A 19,299-nucleotide genomic window follows, 5' to 3' on the forward strand; every position below is an offset into this window, starting at 1 on the left:
TCGAATGTTGGAGTGGCAAAGGTTGTTGAGTTTGCAACATTTATCTTCGAGTGTAATATCAACCAGCACTGAGAAAGAAACAATTTTACATCGATTTAATTTCATGATTTGTGTCAACTATAATAGAATCTATTTGAAGTTTTCCAATAAGTAGCACAAAAAAAATATAATATTATCATAATAGAAAAACTTAAATATTTTATTAGTATAAAAAGTTTCGGTACCTGTTCATGATAATTTTTGCCTCTTATCTGTTGTCGATATTAGTCGTAATTGAAAGCCCTAGATAATGAAGAGTGTTAGGACTTTCTCAGAAATATTAGTTTGAATTAAATAGTCGGGATTGGCATGGTACATAGTTTTCGCTATTTGGCTCATTATGGCTACCTACTGTGACAAAACTTTTTTCATACCTACTGCAACATTCGTGTCTTAAAATTCTTCCTTGCTTGAGTCGCCCTGGTAAGCATAAAGATATGGTCAAAATTACCCCCAAATCTATAAACATTTTCAATCAATGAAAACTCAGTTATTAACCTGTGCAAAATTGTAGAAAAACTCAGTCACATAATTTTGGTAACCGTTACAACTCGTGAATCACCGAATCATCAGTAATACACGTGACAGAGATATCCGCATTGTCTGTATCAATATGTAAGAAGAAAGAATTGGACCAGTTCTTGTTCAAAAACTGGGGAAACTTTATACTCTCACCCAAAATACCCAGGGACAAGAAACCTTCGCTTTTCACTAGACTCTATAGAAAAAGACAACGCGAAAAATTTAACTACAGCACTGGATTTCCATCAATTAAAATTTGAGTTTTATTGTCACTGTCTACAGAAATGAAAAGTACTCTATTATAATCAATCAAAAAAGAACTATTTTACTATTACAAATAAAAAAGCATCAACGAGTTGGCTCGTAAGCAAATAACAAGACTGCTCGTAATAAACAATAGATAATAACATGCGCGAATCCCTGAATGTTCCTACTGCTTTTCTAAGTCTATGGAGATGTGCTCGCTTTGAAAAAAATGATGAAACATATATTTAAATTTAGATTTGTTTTGCAAAAACAATCACCCCACACGCTATGCAAAGTACAAAATAACGCATGTAGCGCATAGCTAAGTATTAAACAAATCAAATAGCATGCCTCATCTCAATTTGGAATGAATTCTAAGACGTACTAAATCTCCCCTTACGCGTTGATAACACGAAAAATATTGCGCAAAACTTATCCCAAATTGACCAATTGGCAACCCAAAACCATCAAAATTTAACAAAAAAGATCACATATAAAATATCTTTTTGAATTTAAGCGAAAACAAAAGTACTTTTCAACTGATACAAATTTTTTTAAAAAAGCTAGTTAAAAAATCAACATTTTTCTGGAGAACAAAAGCAACCCGAGCAAAAATATTACCTATATTTCTTCGAAAGGCGGAACAAAAGTTGCTGGCGGACTAAATCCACCAGGATGAAATCCTCTAGGACAAAACCCAACGGACATCATAACCCAGCACTAAATCCCCCATAGGACCAAATACTCCTCGGACAGTATCCCCTAGTTCTTAGTTTAAAATCTCTCCCATTCGAATTAAACAAAAATTAAACACGAAAAGTTGAATAAAACGATGACAAAAATTAACAGAAAAAAAACATATTGATTAAGTTTTCCTTCTATCTTGTGTAGTTTTTGTTCCGAGTTTTCTTGGAATTTTTTTTGAGCGGCGTTCGAGAGAAACTAAACGTTTGCAGTAACTGCTGCCTCTGAATGGCTTCAATGACTTTCCAAATATCAGGATTTGACATCTGAAGCATGGATTCCAAGCCACGGTGAAATCCTTCAAAAGCCTTGTTTGTCTTGGGGAGGTTGTCAATGGTCCTGCAAAAAAAAACATTCCACACATCCATGTCAATTAGAGATTCATCACCGGCCTAGTTTCAGATTCCTTTGCCTAAAAAGCTCTCCTCAAAATAGTTCTTGATGTCTTCAGCTTTTGCAGCTTTCGAGTGTTTGTTTTTACCATATGGTTCGAAAAGTTGCCACCCACAAAATTGATGCAAGCTATTTCAAATTCTATCACAACTGATTTGAGAGAAACTATTTCTGCTTTCAAGTTTAACCAGACAGCGTTACAGGTTTCCTGTAGTTTATCGGAGACAAGGGCATTTATACCTGAAAAAGTTGTTCAATCTACAAAGCCGTGGACAGTGTCTACTTGATGGAAGTTATCAGGACAGTTTTTTGAAAATTTCATCAACAAATCAGTTCCCATGAGAATTTGAGACTTCGATGTTTTCGTTAGTTGAGAACACAAAAAACTGTTTACCGCCTGTCGGAACCATCGAGTCTTCAAGGAGGATATTCTCTCCATTCATGTTTTACATGCTATAAACAGGCAGTTTGAATCGAGACTTGTTGAAATCGGTTGCTGGCTTCGGGTTTTGTGTCGGATTCTTCTGACCTTCCGTAATATTTGAGGCACAAACTGCATCTTTGAAGAGCACTTCAACGTTCACAATGTCGTTTTCGCTACTTAAACTAAAAATGCTAAACTTTTGAGAAGTCTTAAGTATAGAAATAGAATATGCGGTAAATTCGTTTTGCAAAAACTCTGCTTCACTCATTTTATAAATGCAAAAGTTTTGCACGACACGGAACAAAAATTAGGTGAAAAATCCATTTTATTCGATTTGATTGATAATAACTAATTTAAAATGTGACAAGAACAATTGATTACAATCGATTTTTTATTTCCTTTTGTTGTCTGAAGTCAACATAGAAATCAATTGATTTTTAAACTTTTTTCTTTGATGCGGTTAGTGGTTTTTGGTTTTGTAGGTGACCACTAGACTTGCATAAAACTCAATTGGCAATAAAGTTTGAAAACATAAAATTGTATCGACTAGCATCACTTTTTTAGCTTTACTTCTCGGAGATAGAAAACAACAACAATATCACAGTCAAAAAGAAACTCGCTTTTCTGAGAAATAGAAAACTGTACGCTTAAGAAATTAAGCAATCAAGAATCTAATGAAATCCTCAGCACAGAACTCAAGATCAGTCACATCCCGTCCTGTAATGGTTTGAACCAATCACTGATGAACGAGCAAATTGTGAAATCTATGATGAAATTGTGATTTTTTTGCATAGCCATTTTTAAATTTGATAGTCATCGGTTTTTATGATAGTTAATTCGATTTTCAAAGATATTTTAGGCTAGTCGAGTTTTATGCTATTCAATACACCGCCGTCGTGTAGAGTGCGGGAAGATATAGTCCTCATACTCGAAGATTCAAATTAATTGCTGAAAATTGTTTTGTTTTCCCGCTTCGTTCGTGCGGCGTCAAGGATTACTCTCCAATTGAATTTATCATATGGTATTCATTGTAGCACTTGATAAGTTTAACTTTTGGTGGGGAGGTGTTTTACAAATTCTCTCTGTTGTCCAAAAAGTAATCCGAATTTTTATTAAAAAGGCCATTGTCTCTAGCGATATAAGACCACCCTAAAATTGTTCTATATCTTGAAAACGCCATCGCCTTACCATAAAAAACGAAAACCTTTTGAGAAAGCAATAATGAAAAAACCATGGAAATGAACAAACCAAGAAAACTTGAACTAGTTTCAAACTGAGCTGCCAACGCGCTTCCATTGGAAAGTTAAGACTATTCAACAAAGCTAGATCCTTACAGCTTAGGCTCTTTTGCGTCACCTGGTTACTTTCTATGCTATTTTTTGCATTCATTATTAATTGAGGAAAATGAAAACCGTTTATCTCGAATCAAAATCGATAGCCAATGATAGGAAAGAGTCGGCAGGCGGCTTCAGCGGAAACAGAAAATTAACGTATGTCCTGTGTAAAAACTTGATAAGTCTGTACAGTCTGTTTATCAGAAAAGCAGCGGCTTAAGATTTGCTTCGAGGCATGGCGACTTGCAACCGACAATTAAGTTCATTTTCCTCTCAAATGCTGAAATTAGAAAAAATTAAACGCATAGAATTGTTAAGAATCGTAAAGAATTGTTTGACCGATGTGGGAGTGATTTCTTGAAAAAAATTGTGGACACATTTTAGGCTTGTCATTTAGGTTTTTGTTCTGCTGCAACCATAAAAAGATCTTTTATGCAAAAAATGATTGCTTCGCTTGCCATTCTTTCAGAAAAATTGGCCTTTTCGTTCGGGCTCTTTTTGGGCAACTTACTACTCAATTTGTAGTTTTTTTGGCGCTTGATGGCTTCTCAAATTTTTTCAACATTGTTTTTAAAAGCATCTTTTCTAAAACCCCTATGAAAACATTAGAACTGTAGAACTGAAGATGACAGTCTTTTAAATTAAAATTTGAGGAAAATTGAACTGAGAGAAAAAGGTCTACAAATCAAACAAAACGGCTCGTATCAGGGCGAGGTCCTGATAGTTCCGGCTGCCTTTTAAGGTCTATGGAGCATTATTAAAATTGAAAAAAAAATGTAATGAAATAAAACGAAAGTTTTTATTTTGAATTTAAGCTTTTTTTGTGATAATCATTCCCCCATACGCCATATAACGTACAAAGTGCTCCTAATAACATATCAGTTATGGCAATCAAAGTTGTTTCAACCAATTTGGAACAACTTCTAAGACGGATTAAATCTCCGCTACGCGTTAATAGCGCGAAATATATCGCGCGTCAAGTGTCCCAATTTGGATAAAATGGCAATCTTTAAACCTGTATAACTTTACAAAAAATGATCAGCGGTAAAATGATTTTTCCAATGTAAGCTCAAGACAACAATACCTTTTCAATGATATGAAAAACTCTGTCAAAAACGGCTAGTTAAAAAGTAGAAATCTGTCTGAAAAAAAAACCACTACGAGCACAAATATTCCGTTACTTTCATTACGAAAGTCGGAACAAGACTGCTCGTATCAGGGCGAAGCCCTGGATGTTCCGACTGCCTTTTAAGTTCTTTGGAGCCGCAATAACATGAGAAAATCAAATGTAAGAAAAATAAAACGAAATACAATAGCGGAAGTAACGGAATATCGACTTTTAACCAGGTTTTTTTTAACAAATTTTTTTTAATCATTCAAACGGTACCGTTACTCTGAGCTTAAATTCAAAATCTATTTTACTTGTGATTATTTTTTGTACAGTTATGGTTTAAAGATTGCCATTTTATCCAAATTGGGACGATTGACGCGCGATATATTTCGCGCTATTGACGCGCAAGCCGAGATTTAATCCGTCTTAGAAATCGTTCCAAATTGGTTGAAGGAAGCTTATTTGCCAATTTTAATTTGTCACTGGAAGCAAAATTTATCACTTTGTACTTTATATGGCGTGTGGGGGGATGATTTTTGCAAAAAATCTCAGATTAAAAAAACTTGTTTTTATTTTATTACATTTAACTTTTTCATGCTATTACTGCTCCATAGACCTTGCAAGGTTTCCGGAACATTCAGGGCTTTACCCTGACACGAACAGTCTTGTTTTGTTGAGATTTTGTTGCAAAAATTATCAGCCCACACGCCATATAAAGTATCCTTACGCGTTAATGGCGCGAAATATATCGCGCGTTAATTGTCCCAAATTGGCAATTTTTGAACCCCCGAATCTTTACGAAAAAAGATCAGAGGTGAAATATCTTTTTAAAATCAAGCTCAGAAATTAAATACTTTTTGAATGATATAAAATAGTTTCGTCAAAAATAGCTGGTTAGAAAGTCGAAGTTTTCTGAAGAAAAAAGCCCCCGAGCACAAACATTCCGTTACTTTCGTTTCGGAACAACAACAACTGCAATTCTCAACAATTGTCTTACTCTTAAGGTATCATTATGTACATTGATCCCAAAAGCAGCGTTTTGTGAAAACATTGAATTTGAAGAACTAGCTGTCTAAAATGAAGAAAACTGTAGAAAAAATTTGATCTAAAAGTTTGACCACTTTTAATTTGATTTTACTTTTCCGCGCACTTGTAAAGTTTTATCATCATTGATTGAGGAAATGGCTAGAGGACCTATTTTACAATTCTACTGTTTGTCTAGGATAAAAACAATATCTTTGTACGGAAGATTAACTTAATTTTGAGTACCCTACGCTAGAAAAAGTAGCAGACAACGCAGTAGTTTTAGAGGAGAGGTTTGACCCTCGGAGATTCGACCTCGAAAGGTCACTGAAAGTGTTTCACTTTGGTACTATTTTACCACATCAAAATTGGTCGTTCAAATATATTCAAAGGTGCCTGAAAAACGGCATTTTTGACACGTTTAAAAAACGATTTGCCTGCTGAGCAGAACTTTGGTGGAATATGAACTTCATAATATTTTGGAAGAAAAAAAAATCAATAGGGTCGACCGAAAAAAGGCACTCACAGGAAAATCTTAGAGACGCGCCTACTTTTAAGTTTTTGGTCAAATGTTTTATTGAATTTCAAATTTTGAAATTCAAATTTTTAATTTCAAATAAACTTCTTCTGCTGTGCGAGCATTCTGTGATACTTTTCTCGATTTTAAAGGAAAAAAAACATTAAATAAGATGAAGATTGTTGCTTTATCATTCAGTTCTTTTTAATTTTTTTTTGTCTCCTATTTTGTCTTTCAATTAGATGACTATTGTGGTCGGAGCAACTTAACTGTGCAACTTGCACAGCACTATTCTTGTTCGTATGAGCTCACCTTCGAGTGTCTTCACCCATGGCAGTGTCTGCATAGAGTGGAGTACTCCGAACCTCCTCCAGTTAAACTTGTGGGCTATCTTCACACTCAGTGCCTGTGTCTGCTGTACTCGGGGCACCAACTGGGCAAACAGCTGCGACTCCCCCGGACCCAAGTAGAACGAGTCCCTAGGTCAAAATGTACTTTAATTTGGGCGTTTTGTTTGCGTGACATGGCTTTTGTATTATTGGCTGTTCAAGCATTCATCTCTCATAATTTGAAGATTCAGCAAAATTACAGAAAACTTGAACACATTTTTTTTACCCCATAACTTATTGTTCAAATATCTTCTTGCTCAGCAGTTTGAAGCATCAAGTTTTGACTGAACTGTCTAATAGGGTACGAAAATGGAGAGAACGTGAATTCAATTCAGACTGCAATAAAATGTTGAATAATCGCTCCCTCCTCTCGCAAAAACAAACTCGAAGTCAGCATAACCACTCCTTTTTCTCTCTAATTTTTAAAGTCTCTCTTTAAATTCTTAAGTATCTTAATTTACTATTTCTCCATTTTAGAAGCCCTCCTCCCCTACCTCGATGTTGCTGAGGGTGTGAGGAATGGCTTCTGGTATCCACTCTGTAGGAAGAAGGGGTGAGCGAAGAAGGACACTACCCCGTTGGAGTGGTGTGAACATTCTGGTCCAATCACCCCCTTTACCTCTGGCCGCTTCAGAAGACCACTCAACTCCTCAAACTTATCTGGCCTAAATAAACAAAACCACTCAGGAATGCACACAAAAATCTGAATAGGAGCTTTTTACGGAACGCGTCAAGCATAATTTTGTGCCATTTTTTTTACCATACCGAATATCACCACCACAGCGAAACATGTGGGTTTTAGTCAGCGGCGTGCGCAGGTTTTTTTGAGGGGGATGGGCAGTTTTTCAAAAAAATATTGACCTGCGTGTTTTAGGTAGACAACTTTGATTTTTCGAACACATCTAAAAGCGTATGTTGACCCTATTTTGCCAGAAATTTCAGCATCGCTAGAAAATTCATGAAATTGACGTTTTTGAGCCTTTTTTGAAAGAATTTGACCGAGAAGAAAAAACTTTTTTTCCATCATAAAGTCAAGTAGTTTTAAGAAATGAGCTAACATGAGATATGAGCTGCAATTTCCGTCGAAAGGGATGATGTTCACTTTCAGATTTCCCTCGGAATCGCCTCGACTACGGAAATCCGACGCCGCAAGCTCTGCCGAGATCAGGTTCGAGATGCCATCTTTCCAGGTACTGTTCCGGCCCGCGTACATCATCACGAGTGATATGCTTTTGATATCGGTCGTGTTATTTCGAGGAGTTTTTTCATTCATCGTAGGAGAATTGGCTAATCGGGTTTGCTCTGCAAGTGGTATGAAAATAGCCAGAATCAGAATCAAAATGCTCATTGCGCCTAAACAAACATCATCAAGACTCAGGCTTCGCATTGTAACGGATGCTTTTCTAAAACAACACAAGATGTCTTTTTATGCGACGGACATATTTTTAATGGCAGTTTTCTTGATTGTTTGGGTAAGTTCATATCTAGGAGCACAAGAAAACCCAAATGCATTTTCTTCAAATGACCTCTTCACCGTCCGAAGTGCATTCTATTCAGTCTAACCACCTTAACTAAAGCTGGGTAGTACATAAGCTTTCAATGACTAGGGAAATCATTTTCAGGCTTTAGGCACCGCCAAAAATTGTAAAAAGATGACCTTAAAAATCTCATTATCTGAAGAAAAAAAAAGATATCAAGCCCAAAACCTCCAGCATAGATCTGCCGGAACATCCTAAATGACGCATCATTTATGAATGGCAGATTTATCAGAACAATATAATGACATAAGATGACATTTGAACATAAGTATTTAGACAATTGGTTGGTTTTCCAGAGGGCAAGTGGAACATTTAGTGCTTCACTGGTCATAAAAGAAGACTTTTGCTCATTAATGGTTCATCAAAAGGTGGGCTGCGACACGTTCCAGCTCAGTGCAATTCGACCGCTGTCTTCGTTTCTAATTTGTATCCAATTATATCTCCATTATATTATGAAAAAGACACCAATCCGTCCCTTCTTTTCGCTCTAGGGCTCCGCTACTACGATGCGTCTTTCAAGTAATTCAATACTTGGGACGTTCTTCTTATACTTCTTACAGCCAAGACGGCTACTCAGTACAGCAGCAGCGGGCACAAAAGAGTCAGTAAATTCTAGCAGACTTGTATCCACTTGTGTCTCCACTAAAGAGTGTGTCTATGAATAACACTTTTTAATGTTATTCATAGACGTATTTCATATTTTATCTCATAAGATCATCTCGCTATTCATCTTTAGGAGACTTCAGTCTTTAAAAGATGAATACCTATTCAAGATAAATCGTCTTAGTTTTTAAGAAATGAGGGTTGCTGTTCTATGGCTCAGCAATTAGTTCTTTTTTTTAAAAAAAAAGTCATGAATAGTCTCGCTTCTTAAGCTTTGCTAGTCATGGCAAATGAGACCACAAATGGTTGCAAGGCGCAGAAATGATTAGTCACTGTCACTTTTTTTTTGTAAAAACTTCATAATAGTCTCTACCAACATTACAATCAACCCGAAGAATTTGCAAAAAAAACATATACCAATCTTATCAGAAGGCACTTATTGCAAAAAATTTCTCCGGCAGGCAACAATTGTGTTGAAGCAGGCTAACCCGTCACGATTTTCTGGATTTTTCCAATGTAAAAGCAAACAAACACGTCAGTTCATGTTGGGATCAAAAAAAGTTCACGCGTAAGCGTTAACAGCCTGAACAGATTTCACAAAGGGGCAGGACATGGAAGCCCCATTGGAGCCTTTTATGTGGTCCTCATCGTGAAATGATTACAAGATATTTTCGCTAACATAAAGCTTCTCGAAAAGGATAATACCATATAATATGATACACTTTGTGAGACTAAAAAAAATTGCGTTGTGTTAATATTTAACTTTGTTCACGCTGTTCTTCTGGCACTTTGACCTGTGCAGCGGGCAGAATTGACCTGCGCATTAGCAGCCGTAGATAAGCGTTAAGCTGGTTTAACTCTATAGGAGGTGGGAATCGGCGCCGATGAAAACAGTTATAGCTTTCTTCTCTGTTTAAAAGGAAACCCATAATCAATTCGAGTACCCTACATTTCCGCTGCACTTTTAAATCAATTAATTTACTAATATTCATCTGTTGTAGCGGAAAAATAAAGTGCCGGTTATGGGGTGTGTTTAGGGGGTCTAAGCAAAACTTCGATGAATTAAATTGGTTCGCTGTGTCATGGTTTAAACAGTCTGCAATGCTAAAAATTTTTAAAATCAGCCTGAAAAATGACGGAGGTGACAGTAGTTAAGGTGAGGGGTTTTCAGTTTGTCAGGAACTAAGTACACTGAAGAACGATAAGTTTCCTAAGCATCATCCTGAATGGTATTTTAGGGGCTGGTGCTTATCTTTTTATTTAAAAAGGTTAAGGGGAACTGAAAGGTTGCAAATTTACTCAATTCATCAAGAAGTTGAAAGCAAAACAAAAAAAAATCAGTTGCTCATTTTGATAAAATAATCCAGAAGGTCAAAAGAAAAGATGATATTAAAGAGAATCAAGGGAGCGGAAGGAAAAGAGGTTGTTCCTCAATCTGGACTGCCTATTTTCAAAGTACAGTGGAGGTTGTACTTATATGCACTTGGTTGTGTGCATTTAATCAAAGCGTGAAATATGCAATCAAAACATTTTTTGAGTCCCTGATTGAACCGTAAAACTAATTATAATTAGCCAGTCAATGATTTTTTTGGTGAAGAGAATTAATTTTTGAGACCTCCTTTGAATAAAATTGTTCGGCACTTTTTTGAAGGCAAAAAAATTGAGTGAACATTTTTCCCCATTGGCAAAATAGCATCTGTTTTCGAATTTTTTTATTCATGAAATGCTAAGAAAACAAGTGAAACTAATTTAAGGTTTCTTTTTCCTCTCCCCTTACTTGGGATTTCTTGCTAGTAATTTTTTTGTTTTTTATGTGCGATTGTTACAAAAATTGGCATGCGGGCTGCTTTCGTGAGGTGGGGAAAAGGAAAAATAGGCTTATTAGGAATCAATATCAGAAGTTTGGGCTACTAGTTGGGTATAGAAAAGTCGGCTCTTTTTCCTAATTTCGACTTTTTAATTGGCATTTTTGACGGAATTTTTTAACATCATTCTAAAGGTACTCCACTTTCAATACTTTTGTTCCGACTTTCGATACAAAAGTAACGGAATATTTGTGCTCGGGGTGGGTTTTTTCTTTCTTTCTAACTTTAACTGGCCCTTTTGACAGAATTGTTTTGTCCTGAGCTCAAATTTGAAAAGATATTTCACCTGTGAATTTTTTTTGTAAAACTATGGGGGTTTAAAGACTGGCATTTTGACCAATTTGGGACAATTAACGCGCGAAAAATTTCGCGCTATTAACGCGTAAGCGAAAACTCAATCCGTCTTAGAAATCCTTCCAAATTGGTTGAAGGAAGCTTATTTGCCATAATTCATTTGTTACTAAAAGCAAAGTTTATCACTTTGTATTTTATATGACGTGTGGGGGGATGGTTTTCACAAAAAATCCCAAAATTTTTTCAGAAATTTTTTCATTTTTTGTATACATTTTTTTTCATGTTATGACTGCTTCATAGACCATAAAAGGCAGTCGGAACATTCAGGGCTTCGCCTTGATACGATCAGTCTTGTTTATTATTTGGATAGGAGATTTTTTTTAATTATGGCAATTGTTTGCGACGAATTCTCGCAGTTTGAATTGATATAAAAGATTGCTTTTGACCAATTGTCGCTATGGACATTTTAATACCTCGTGGCAATCAGCGCCTGAGTAGCAATTTAATCCGGCCCCAAAATTGTCTCAAATTAGCTTAAAATAAAAATTTTTGTCTTTGTAATGAAATTCTTAGGCCGAATATATCCTTTTGAGCTTTGCGTAGCCTGTTGGCTGAATTTGTTTGTTTTTGCTTGGAATTATTCTCAATGTTTTGAATCAAAAATATTTCATAGACTTCTATGGACTCTCAGAATATTCAGGGTTCCACCCTGGTGCAAACAGTCTGGTAAAGGATCTTTGTGATCAAATTTCGTCATTGTAACTGATCAATATATTAATTTTACACGTCTAATTGGGTTAAAAATAAGCTGCAACAAATGTTTGGAAGCTAAAAAACTAAAAAGAAAATTACACTCCATTACATCTCATTTTCTCATTTAAGTTTTTTTAATGCCCTAATAATTTTTCCAAAAATGTTGCCTTCGTCTATCCAACTCATATTCTGAACCTACTCAGCAAAGTTTTTGCAGTTTCTACATACAAACTGTTAGTTGAATGACAAAAAATTTGTTGCATAGACTCTCACCATATCCATCAATTTCTCGCCCGGCACTAAATGACTACGCAGCCCCCATGTTTAATTGTCCTTGCACCTTCGCATAGTAACTGCACGTCAAAAAAACGTTAAGCAATAAATTAAATTTTTGCAAAGAAAAAAACAAATGACTGCTCGTATCAGGGCAAAACCCTGAGTGTTCCGACTGCCTTTTAAGGTTTATGGAGCAGTAATAACATTAAAAAATTAAATGTATTGAACGAAATGAAAATTTGTTTTTTCTAAAGTTTGAACACTTTTATGAAAATCATCCCCCCACACGCCATAAAAAGAACAAAAGGATAGATTTCGCTCCTTGTAACAAATCAAATATGGCATATAAGCTTCTTTCAACTAAATCGGAACGATTTCTACGACGGATTAACTCTACGCTTACGCGTTAATAGCGCGAAATATATCGCGCGTTAATTGTTCCCAATTGGCCAAAATGGCAATCTTTAAAAAACCCCATAACTTTACGGGAAATGATCACAGGTGAATTATCTTTTCAAATTTAAGCTCAGGACAACAATACCTTTTGAATGATGTAAAAAAATGCCGTCAAAAATTGCTAGTTAAAAAGTCAAAATTTGTCCGAAGAAAAAAAAACCCACCCCGATCACAAATATTCCGTTACTTTCGTATCGAAAGTCGGAACAAAAAATCGTTCGATACAGTAATGCTGCAACTTCAATGTCAAACTGTTGGATATATTGAGATGTGTCTTTAAGTTTTAAAGTTTTTTAAGATTGAATCAATGATTGATCATAGAAGTCTTAGTATTCAAACAATATAATTGATTACTAAATTTGTAAATGAGAAACTAATCGGAAAATGTACTTTCCAAAAATGTAACTTTCGCTTTTTCAGTGCGTCATATAGAATTTCAGTGCATGATACATTGTATACTTTTCTCATCATCGACTATCTGTTTCTTTGACATATCAGCTAAACACGGTTTTTGTCAAAACTGCTCATAATATTAACATTACTTTTCCACCACTGAAAGTGAGAAAAAGACTTTGTTTTTGATGCGTTTTAATTTTTTCGCTACTTTTTGTACACAACTCAGCAAAAGAAAAATACGAAAAATCAACTTAAAGCTGCTTGCAACTAAAAACAGCTTGTGAGAGAAGGTTTCAACAAAAAAAGTTATTTAAAATTGAAAGAAATAATTAAAAATCATTAAACCAAATGTTGAATAAGCCTTATAAAGATCATTTCGATTCAAAAGGCAGCGGAGCGAAGCAGTACGAACCGAATACCGTATTATTTTTTGCGTTCACATGGCTAGTTCTCTTAGTCTAGAAAAAATGAGATTTACTTTCTTAGCGCTTAAAATTAGTGAAGGCACATCCATCAACGTAAAACAAAATAAGACTGCTCCTCGTGCATCAGGCCGATTCCCTGAATGTTTCGACTGCCTTTTTTTGGTAGCGAATATATGTTGCAAAAAAAACAATTTATTTGGAAAATCTCAAAGATTGAGTATGAAAATTTGAGCCGTACGACATTAAGACGACCAAGCAATTTCAATACATTTCGTGGGGCGGGATAATTTGCCACGCAAGATTATTAAATTATTATAGTACCTTCGAAAAGCGCATGAAATGCTCCAGAATTTGGCCAAATTGGCAGTTTTTAACTTTCAAAACTTCACAAAAAATGATCTTACATTTTAAGTCAAGAGTCGATGTTTTCATTTTTGCAAAAAAACTTGTTTGAATCGGATCACTATTGGTAGGAAAAAAATGGCCTTTAAAGTAGAACAAGACTGCTCGTATCCGGGCGAGGCAGTCAACCTACAATCCACCATCAACCCACACCACGAATAAAGTACAAAAGGATAGTTTTTGCTCCTTGTAACAAGTCAATCATGGCAAATTAGCTTCCTTCAACCAATTTGGAACAATTTCTAAGACGGACTAAATCTCCGCTTACGCGTTAATAGCGCGAAATATATCGCGCGTCAATTGTTCCAAATTGGCCAAAAATGGCAATCTTTAAAAACCCATATAACTATGGAAAATGATTTCAAGTGATATATCTTTTCAAATTTAAGCTCAGGACAACAATACCTTTTGACTGGTGTAAAAAAATTTCCGTCAAAAATTGCTAGTTAAAAAGTCGAAATTTGTCCGAAGAAAAAAAAACCCACCCCAGCACAAATATTCCGTTACTTTCGTTACGAAAGTCGGAACAATAACTGGACTAATAACCAGCGGTAGTATCATGCGATACTAAATTGTAAAGTAGAACATAGTTGTACTAGTACTGGTATTATACTTCAAGAACATTAGGTCCATACTTTCTAAATCCTTATGAATAACATCTTAATTGTATAAACGGCGATCTAATTTGGCTTCCAACCAATCTGAAATCATTCCAAGCTGAACTGAGGCTAGCAATTTGGTTTAATAGATTAGTAAACATCGCTTCTAAACTTTATCAAAATAGTTTATCAAAGACCTTTTTACTGACATTAAATGGCACTCGGAACAGTCAAAGTGCTAGGCCCTCAAATGAAAATATTTGTTTGTTTTTTTCCCCAAAATTTAGGCTGCCCCTCGCTTCATATAATATTTTAGGCCATTGGTATTTTATCAGAGTATAGAAATTTCGCAAATTCACAACGGAAACTATAGCTGAACATGAAATAGGTTTCAAGTCCGAAGTCCCTGCGGTTGCGCTCATTAAATAAGTTGGGAGGAGTATAATTCAGTTCGTCTGTTGACGTGTCGTTTATGACAAAAACAAAGATTTGAAAGACAAGTCAAAACTGTCAGTTGAACTGAATACTGAAAAAATGGGTAGTCTCAACTAATAATGGGAATTATAAACAAACCAAGTAGGAAAGAAAATAGAATAAAAGTTCGTCGTATTTTGAACTTAAGGATGTAGCTGTTAAATGAAAAGCAGAAAAAAGCCTTCCTTGGTACTCATTTTAACATCATAATACATCCAGTCGTTTTTTAGCTCTGCTTTTCACATTCTCTAGATATTTTACATTTTGTGAAGGTATTTTTCTCTAATTTTTTTTTGCAAAAAGATTTTTTTTTGCAATAAATAAAGCCAGACGGTAGACCTCCGGTTCACCTAGGACTACCTAGTCTCAAAGGGCTTTGCAATTCTTCATTAAAAACGACTCTTCAAAATTAAGTTAATGCCGAACATATGAGTTTGTTATAAAATTGTCTACAAAGAAACCCGCTGGGAATCTGAATAATTATTGAAAGCAGTAGCGGATTTAGGGGGGGGGGGACGGGGGAGAGGGGCGCTTCTTTTCCTCAGGGATTCGACCCTCTGCCGACCCAAAGGGTCCCCTCTTTGTACTATTTTGAGATATCCATTTTTGGCTGACTGACTTTAAAGTTTTTCTAAATGCACCTTTGGCGCCAAAATATACTAAACGCCTTTTGGCCTGTTCTTTTTTCAAAAATTTGCCTGCGGCCCAGAATTTTGGTCAAACTACGCCCTTTAGAGTGGTTTGGGAGAGCTCAGAAAATCAATTTAATCGACCTAAAAAAAAGTCGACAAAAGTATCAAATTTTTTTTTGAAAATCCGCCCCCTCGAGAGATTCCTAGATCCGCACTTGATTCAAAGTGAATCAAACCATGCAACGCGTTTTTATTAGAGAATCCATGTTGAAAAAACTCAAAAAATCACAAACTTAAGTCCATATGAAGCTCATGAAGCGAGCTTTTTGAGTTAATTACACGTTTATAGAGAGCAAAAACTTTAAAATTCATTTTAAAAATCAAAAAATAGAAAACCTTTTTTTAAATTAATTTGATTGCATAGAGAAGTAGTAGTGAAGAAAAGAGCGCAAAAAAACATACGAGAAAAATCAGATCAAGAAAAAAACGACAGATGATAAATATATCCTGGCATAGACAGATATGTTATCAGTCACAATTATAATGCGCTATTGTTGCCCTCCTGATTAACGAGTTTTATATCACCACTATTTGGAAGTACACTCACAGACTGTAAGTATATTATTCGAACTCACCAAAAACGAGGTTAAGAGGAAGAAGAAATTCATGTCTGAACAGGTTTACATCGTCGCGGACAAACTCGTAAAAATCATGTTTTGGTCGAAAAACCAGAAATTTAGTCATTAAAGTTTTCAAAAAAACTACGGACTTGTCATTTGCTTCCCCAGTCAATTGCTTTTAAACCTAAATTTCTAGCTATTCATTTTTTTCAAATTGCTACGTTAAGACTGGTTATGTTCTAGCTGCTACATTCGGACTGATTATGTTTAGCTGAATGTTCATATAGTTGATGATGATGACGAGTGGTTTCTGCGATTCGCAGAGGATCCATGAAAAACTTTTCTAGCCTGTCTAAGCTTATTCCGTTTCGATTATTTCCCCACACTCCAGACTGAGTTATTTTGTTGCGCGACGCTCTTTTTTTTGCGACTCAACAAGGCCGTTTTTTGCGTCTAGAGCTTTCAAGTGGTACGGCAAATACTATTACAGCTGTAATCGGTCAGGCTATGGTAGACCTGAAGCTAGAGGTCAAATGAGAGCTCGTCCTCACACACTATCATTACTATGGCAGGGGATCGATTACACGATCTGCCGACCTTAAAGTGAACGCCTGACCACTATGCTAAGTGCCTCACTCATGCTGCAATCCCGGTTGATTTTTCACTCTCCGGTCGCGCCTTCGCAACTAATTTTCATTTGGTCGCGCTGGTCGCCGTTAATTTTTCCTGGGTCGCATCGGTCGCGGACACAACTCCTTGATCTGTAGAACCTAGAAATTTGATCGCTGTTTTCTGAAAAAAAATTGGTCGCGGTGGTCTAAAAATACTAAAGTTTGGTGGCGATAGTTTAATCATATAGCCAAAACCTCTATCCGGGTTTCTTTTCGGCGATCAAATTTGTTAAGATGGGGCTTTCCGCACTCATAGTAAAAATAAACAAGACTGCTCGTTTTAAGTCAAATTTTTTAATGTTTGATTGCCCTCTAGCGTCAATAAAAAGCTTTTTGATCAAAAAATAAGAAAAAGTTTTCTTTATTTCAATTTTTACCGTAGTTTTTTACTCCACGCATAATATAAAAATCAAAGTGATATGTTTTGCTTTTTTAATTCGTTAAGAAGAACTAATTTCTTGCCTCAGTTCTTTTTGGATTGATTTTGTTTGCCGTTCACGCTATACTGGATGAAACATATTGCAAGTTAATTGCTCGAATTTGGATTCTTGTCATCAAAGTAGTTCCAAATTCAAACCTCAGTTTTGTGAAAAAAATTTTCATATATTTTTTTAAAATTTTGAGCCCTATGCATCACTATTTTTCTGACAAAAAATGCTAGTTAAAAAATTGAAATGAAAAATCATTTCCTTATACAAATTTTTTAATCATTTTTTTCAAAAAATGAACAATAAGACTGTATTTAGTCGAAGTAGACAAACCCAGAAAATTCCAGCTGCCCCCAATGCCCATGGAATAATTTATCAAGTTTTTTAAAATAAAAAAGCCAAACTCATAATTCTCAAACACTCTGAAGATTACAAAAGTTTGATCAAAGGTGAAATATATTTTTTTCAATTTGGTGCTCAGAACTTCGCTACCTTTTTTTAGATGGCAATCTGTTGAAATCTGGCTGGTTGAAACGGCAAAAATTGTCTGAAAAGCCAAACCGAGCACAAATAATTCGGACTCTTTTCGAAAGTCGGAAGAACGATAATGGAATAGACTTATATTTTTTTACTATGTTTCAAAGAGTTGAATCATGATTAAAAAACGGCGCAATTTTGGACAACATTGCAAAGGCGGCACAGAGAACTTTGTCACAAAAGGGGCGTATATTATTTGTGCTGGCAAATTCAAGAAAAAAAATAAAGAAAAAGGAGAAAAAATCTTTTCAGCTCAACTTTGCATTTGTTCAGCGGTCGAGGCAGGATGAGTAATCTTCAATAATCCTCATCGAGCAGTACGGATTCAGACTTTAATTGCCCCTACTGCTACGATGAGCTCTTTCAGGCATGTTCACACTGTCACCCAATCCAGACTTTAAAAGCAATTTTAGATTTTCCGAGAAATGGAATAAATAAATAATTCAGTCAAAATGGTCTGATAGATTTGAATGCATTAAAACTTCTTCATCAACTATGGCAATTGAATGCAAAGTACTTGGACATGAAACCAATCTACTAATGCATGCCTTCAAGTTGCATCTTTATGAAATATATTGTCGGTCTATGAACTGTATTTCTATAAAAAATTACAAGTTTTGGAGTTTTTGTGTGAAAATCCGCCGCTGCTAGACAAAATTCTGGATTATACCCCTCTTTAGAAACTATTTTCAAAACAAAAAAGGATAGCCAGTTGCAGTGCAAGTAGCAAAGAACTTTTTGACCACACTTCTCTTAAAAAATACAAAAACAAAAATAAGTTTGAAAACTATTCCAAACTTATTCAATTGTTTTTTTTCTCTAAATATTTGTTTATTTTTTTTAGAAGGCGCCAGATTTGGATAAAAAACTGCAATAAGAAAAGCTAAAAATTGTTAAAATCACGTTAAAATAGTAGTTAAAATCACGTAGTTGTAAAATTAGGTTAAAAAGTTAGTGGGGGAGGTCAGCCTCTCAAATCTAAAGTTCGTGTTTTAGTAATTGCACTCTTTAATTTACAATAAAAAACCTACAACCAGATATTATGTAGTTGCAGCCATTGAATTAATTTCTTAATGAACATTAGTTTCTCGATAGAAAACTGTAGAAAGGTAAGAATAGCCAGATGCGGTGCCTAGAATGACCAGGCCACACCTTCTATGCGTCTCAAACTAAACTACTCATCTCGGAAATAATTGAAAAACGACACCACAAGCACTGTATTGGCTTCATTATTTTCATTTAATAAAATTGTTTTTTTTTGACATTACATCAGTTTTTGAAAACACATCAGCTTTAAGAACAAAAAGTCAGACTGTTTTTTTTTCGTATCAAGACTATCAAAAATCTACCTTTAAATCAATTGAACCTAGCAACTCTAAGGAGTTTACGACTTGATAAAAACAGATAGTTAACAAAAAAGGTAACAATAAGTTACAGTCAAACAGTTAAAATTTAAGGAACCTCCCACTGGTATACTCTCAGTGTCCTAACCAACTGTCTTATGACCTCCTGAGCTAGCTCTTCCAATTTAGCCGCCTTCATCCGATGAGCTAGTTACGATGATTTTCATATGTTACAGTGGCCTTCT

The 19,299-nt window shown here is 35.3% G+C and overlaps 3 protein-coding genes across 3 annotated transcripts in view; all 3 read right to left on the bottom strand.

Moving 5' to 3' along the window:
* The window catches only part of LOC134842670 (vesicle transport through interaction with t-SNAREs homolog 1B-like), a 543,554-nt gene that overhangs the window by 333,120 nt on the left and 191,135 nt on the right, over positions 1-19,299 (bottom strand). The window lies entirely within an intron of this gene.
* LOC134842672 (mitochondrial import inner membrane translocase subunit Tim10 B-like) overlaps positions 1-19,299 on the bottom strand; it is a 532,474-nt gene that overhangs the window by 322,044 nt on the left and 191,131 nt on the right. The gene's annotated exons all lie outside the window — the stretch shown is intronic.
* The window catches only part of LOC134842568 (gamma-aminobutyric acid type B receptor subunit 2-like), a 47,172-nt gene that overhangs the window by 16,558 nt on the left and 11,315 nt on the right, over positions 1-19,299 (bottom strand). Inside the window, exons 2-4 of the mRNA XM_063858962.1 lie at positions 7,801-8,095; positions 7,237-7,407; positions 6,666-6,832 (exon numbers count right to left, since the gene is read on the bottom strand). Of these exons, the coding sequence (XP_063715032.1) occupies positions 6,666-6,832; positions 7,237-7,407; positions 7,801-8,095 (633 nt within the window). The remainder of the gene's footprint in view (positions 1-6,665; positions 6,833-7,236; positions 7,408-7,800; positions 8,096-19,299) is intronic.

Source organism: Symsagittifera roscoffensis, chromosome 3, assembly GCF_963678635.1.
Source record: "Symsagittifera roscoffensis chromosome 3, txSymRosc1.1, whole genome shotgun sequence".
Classification (NCBI taxonomy): Eukaryota; Metazoa; Xenacoelomorpha; order Acoela; family Convolutidae; genus Symsagittifera; species Symsagittifera roscoffensis.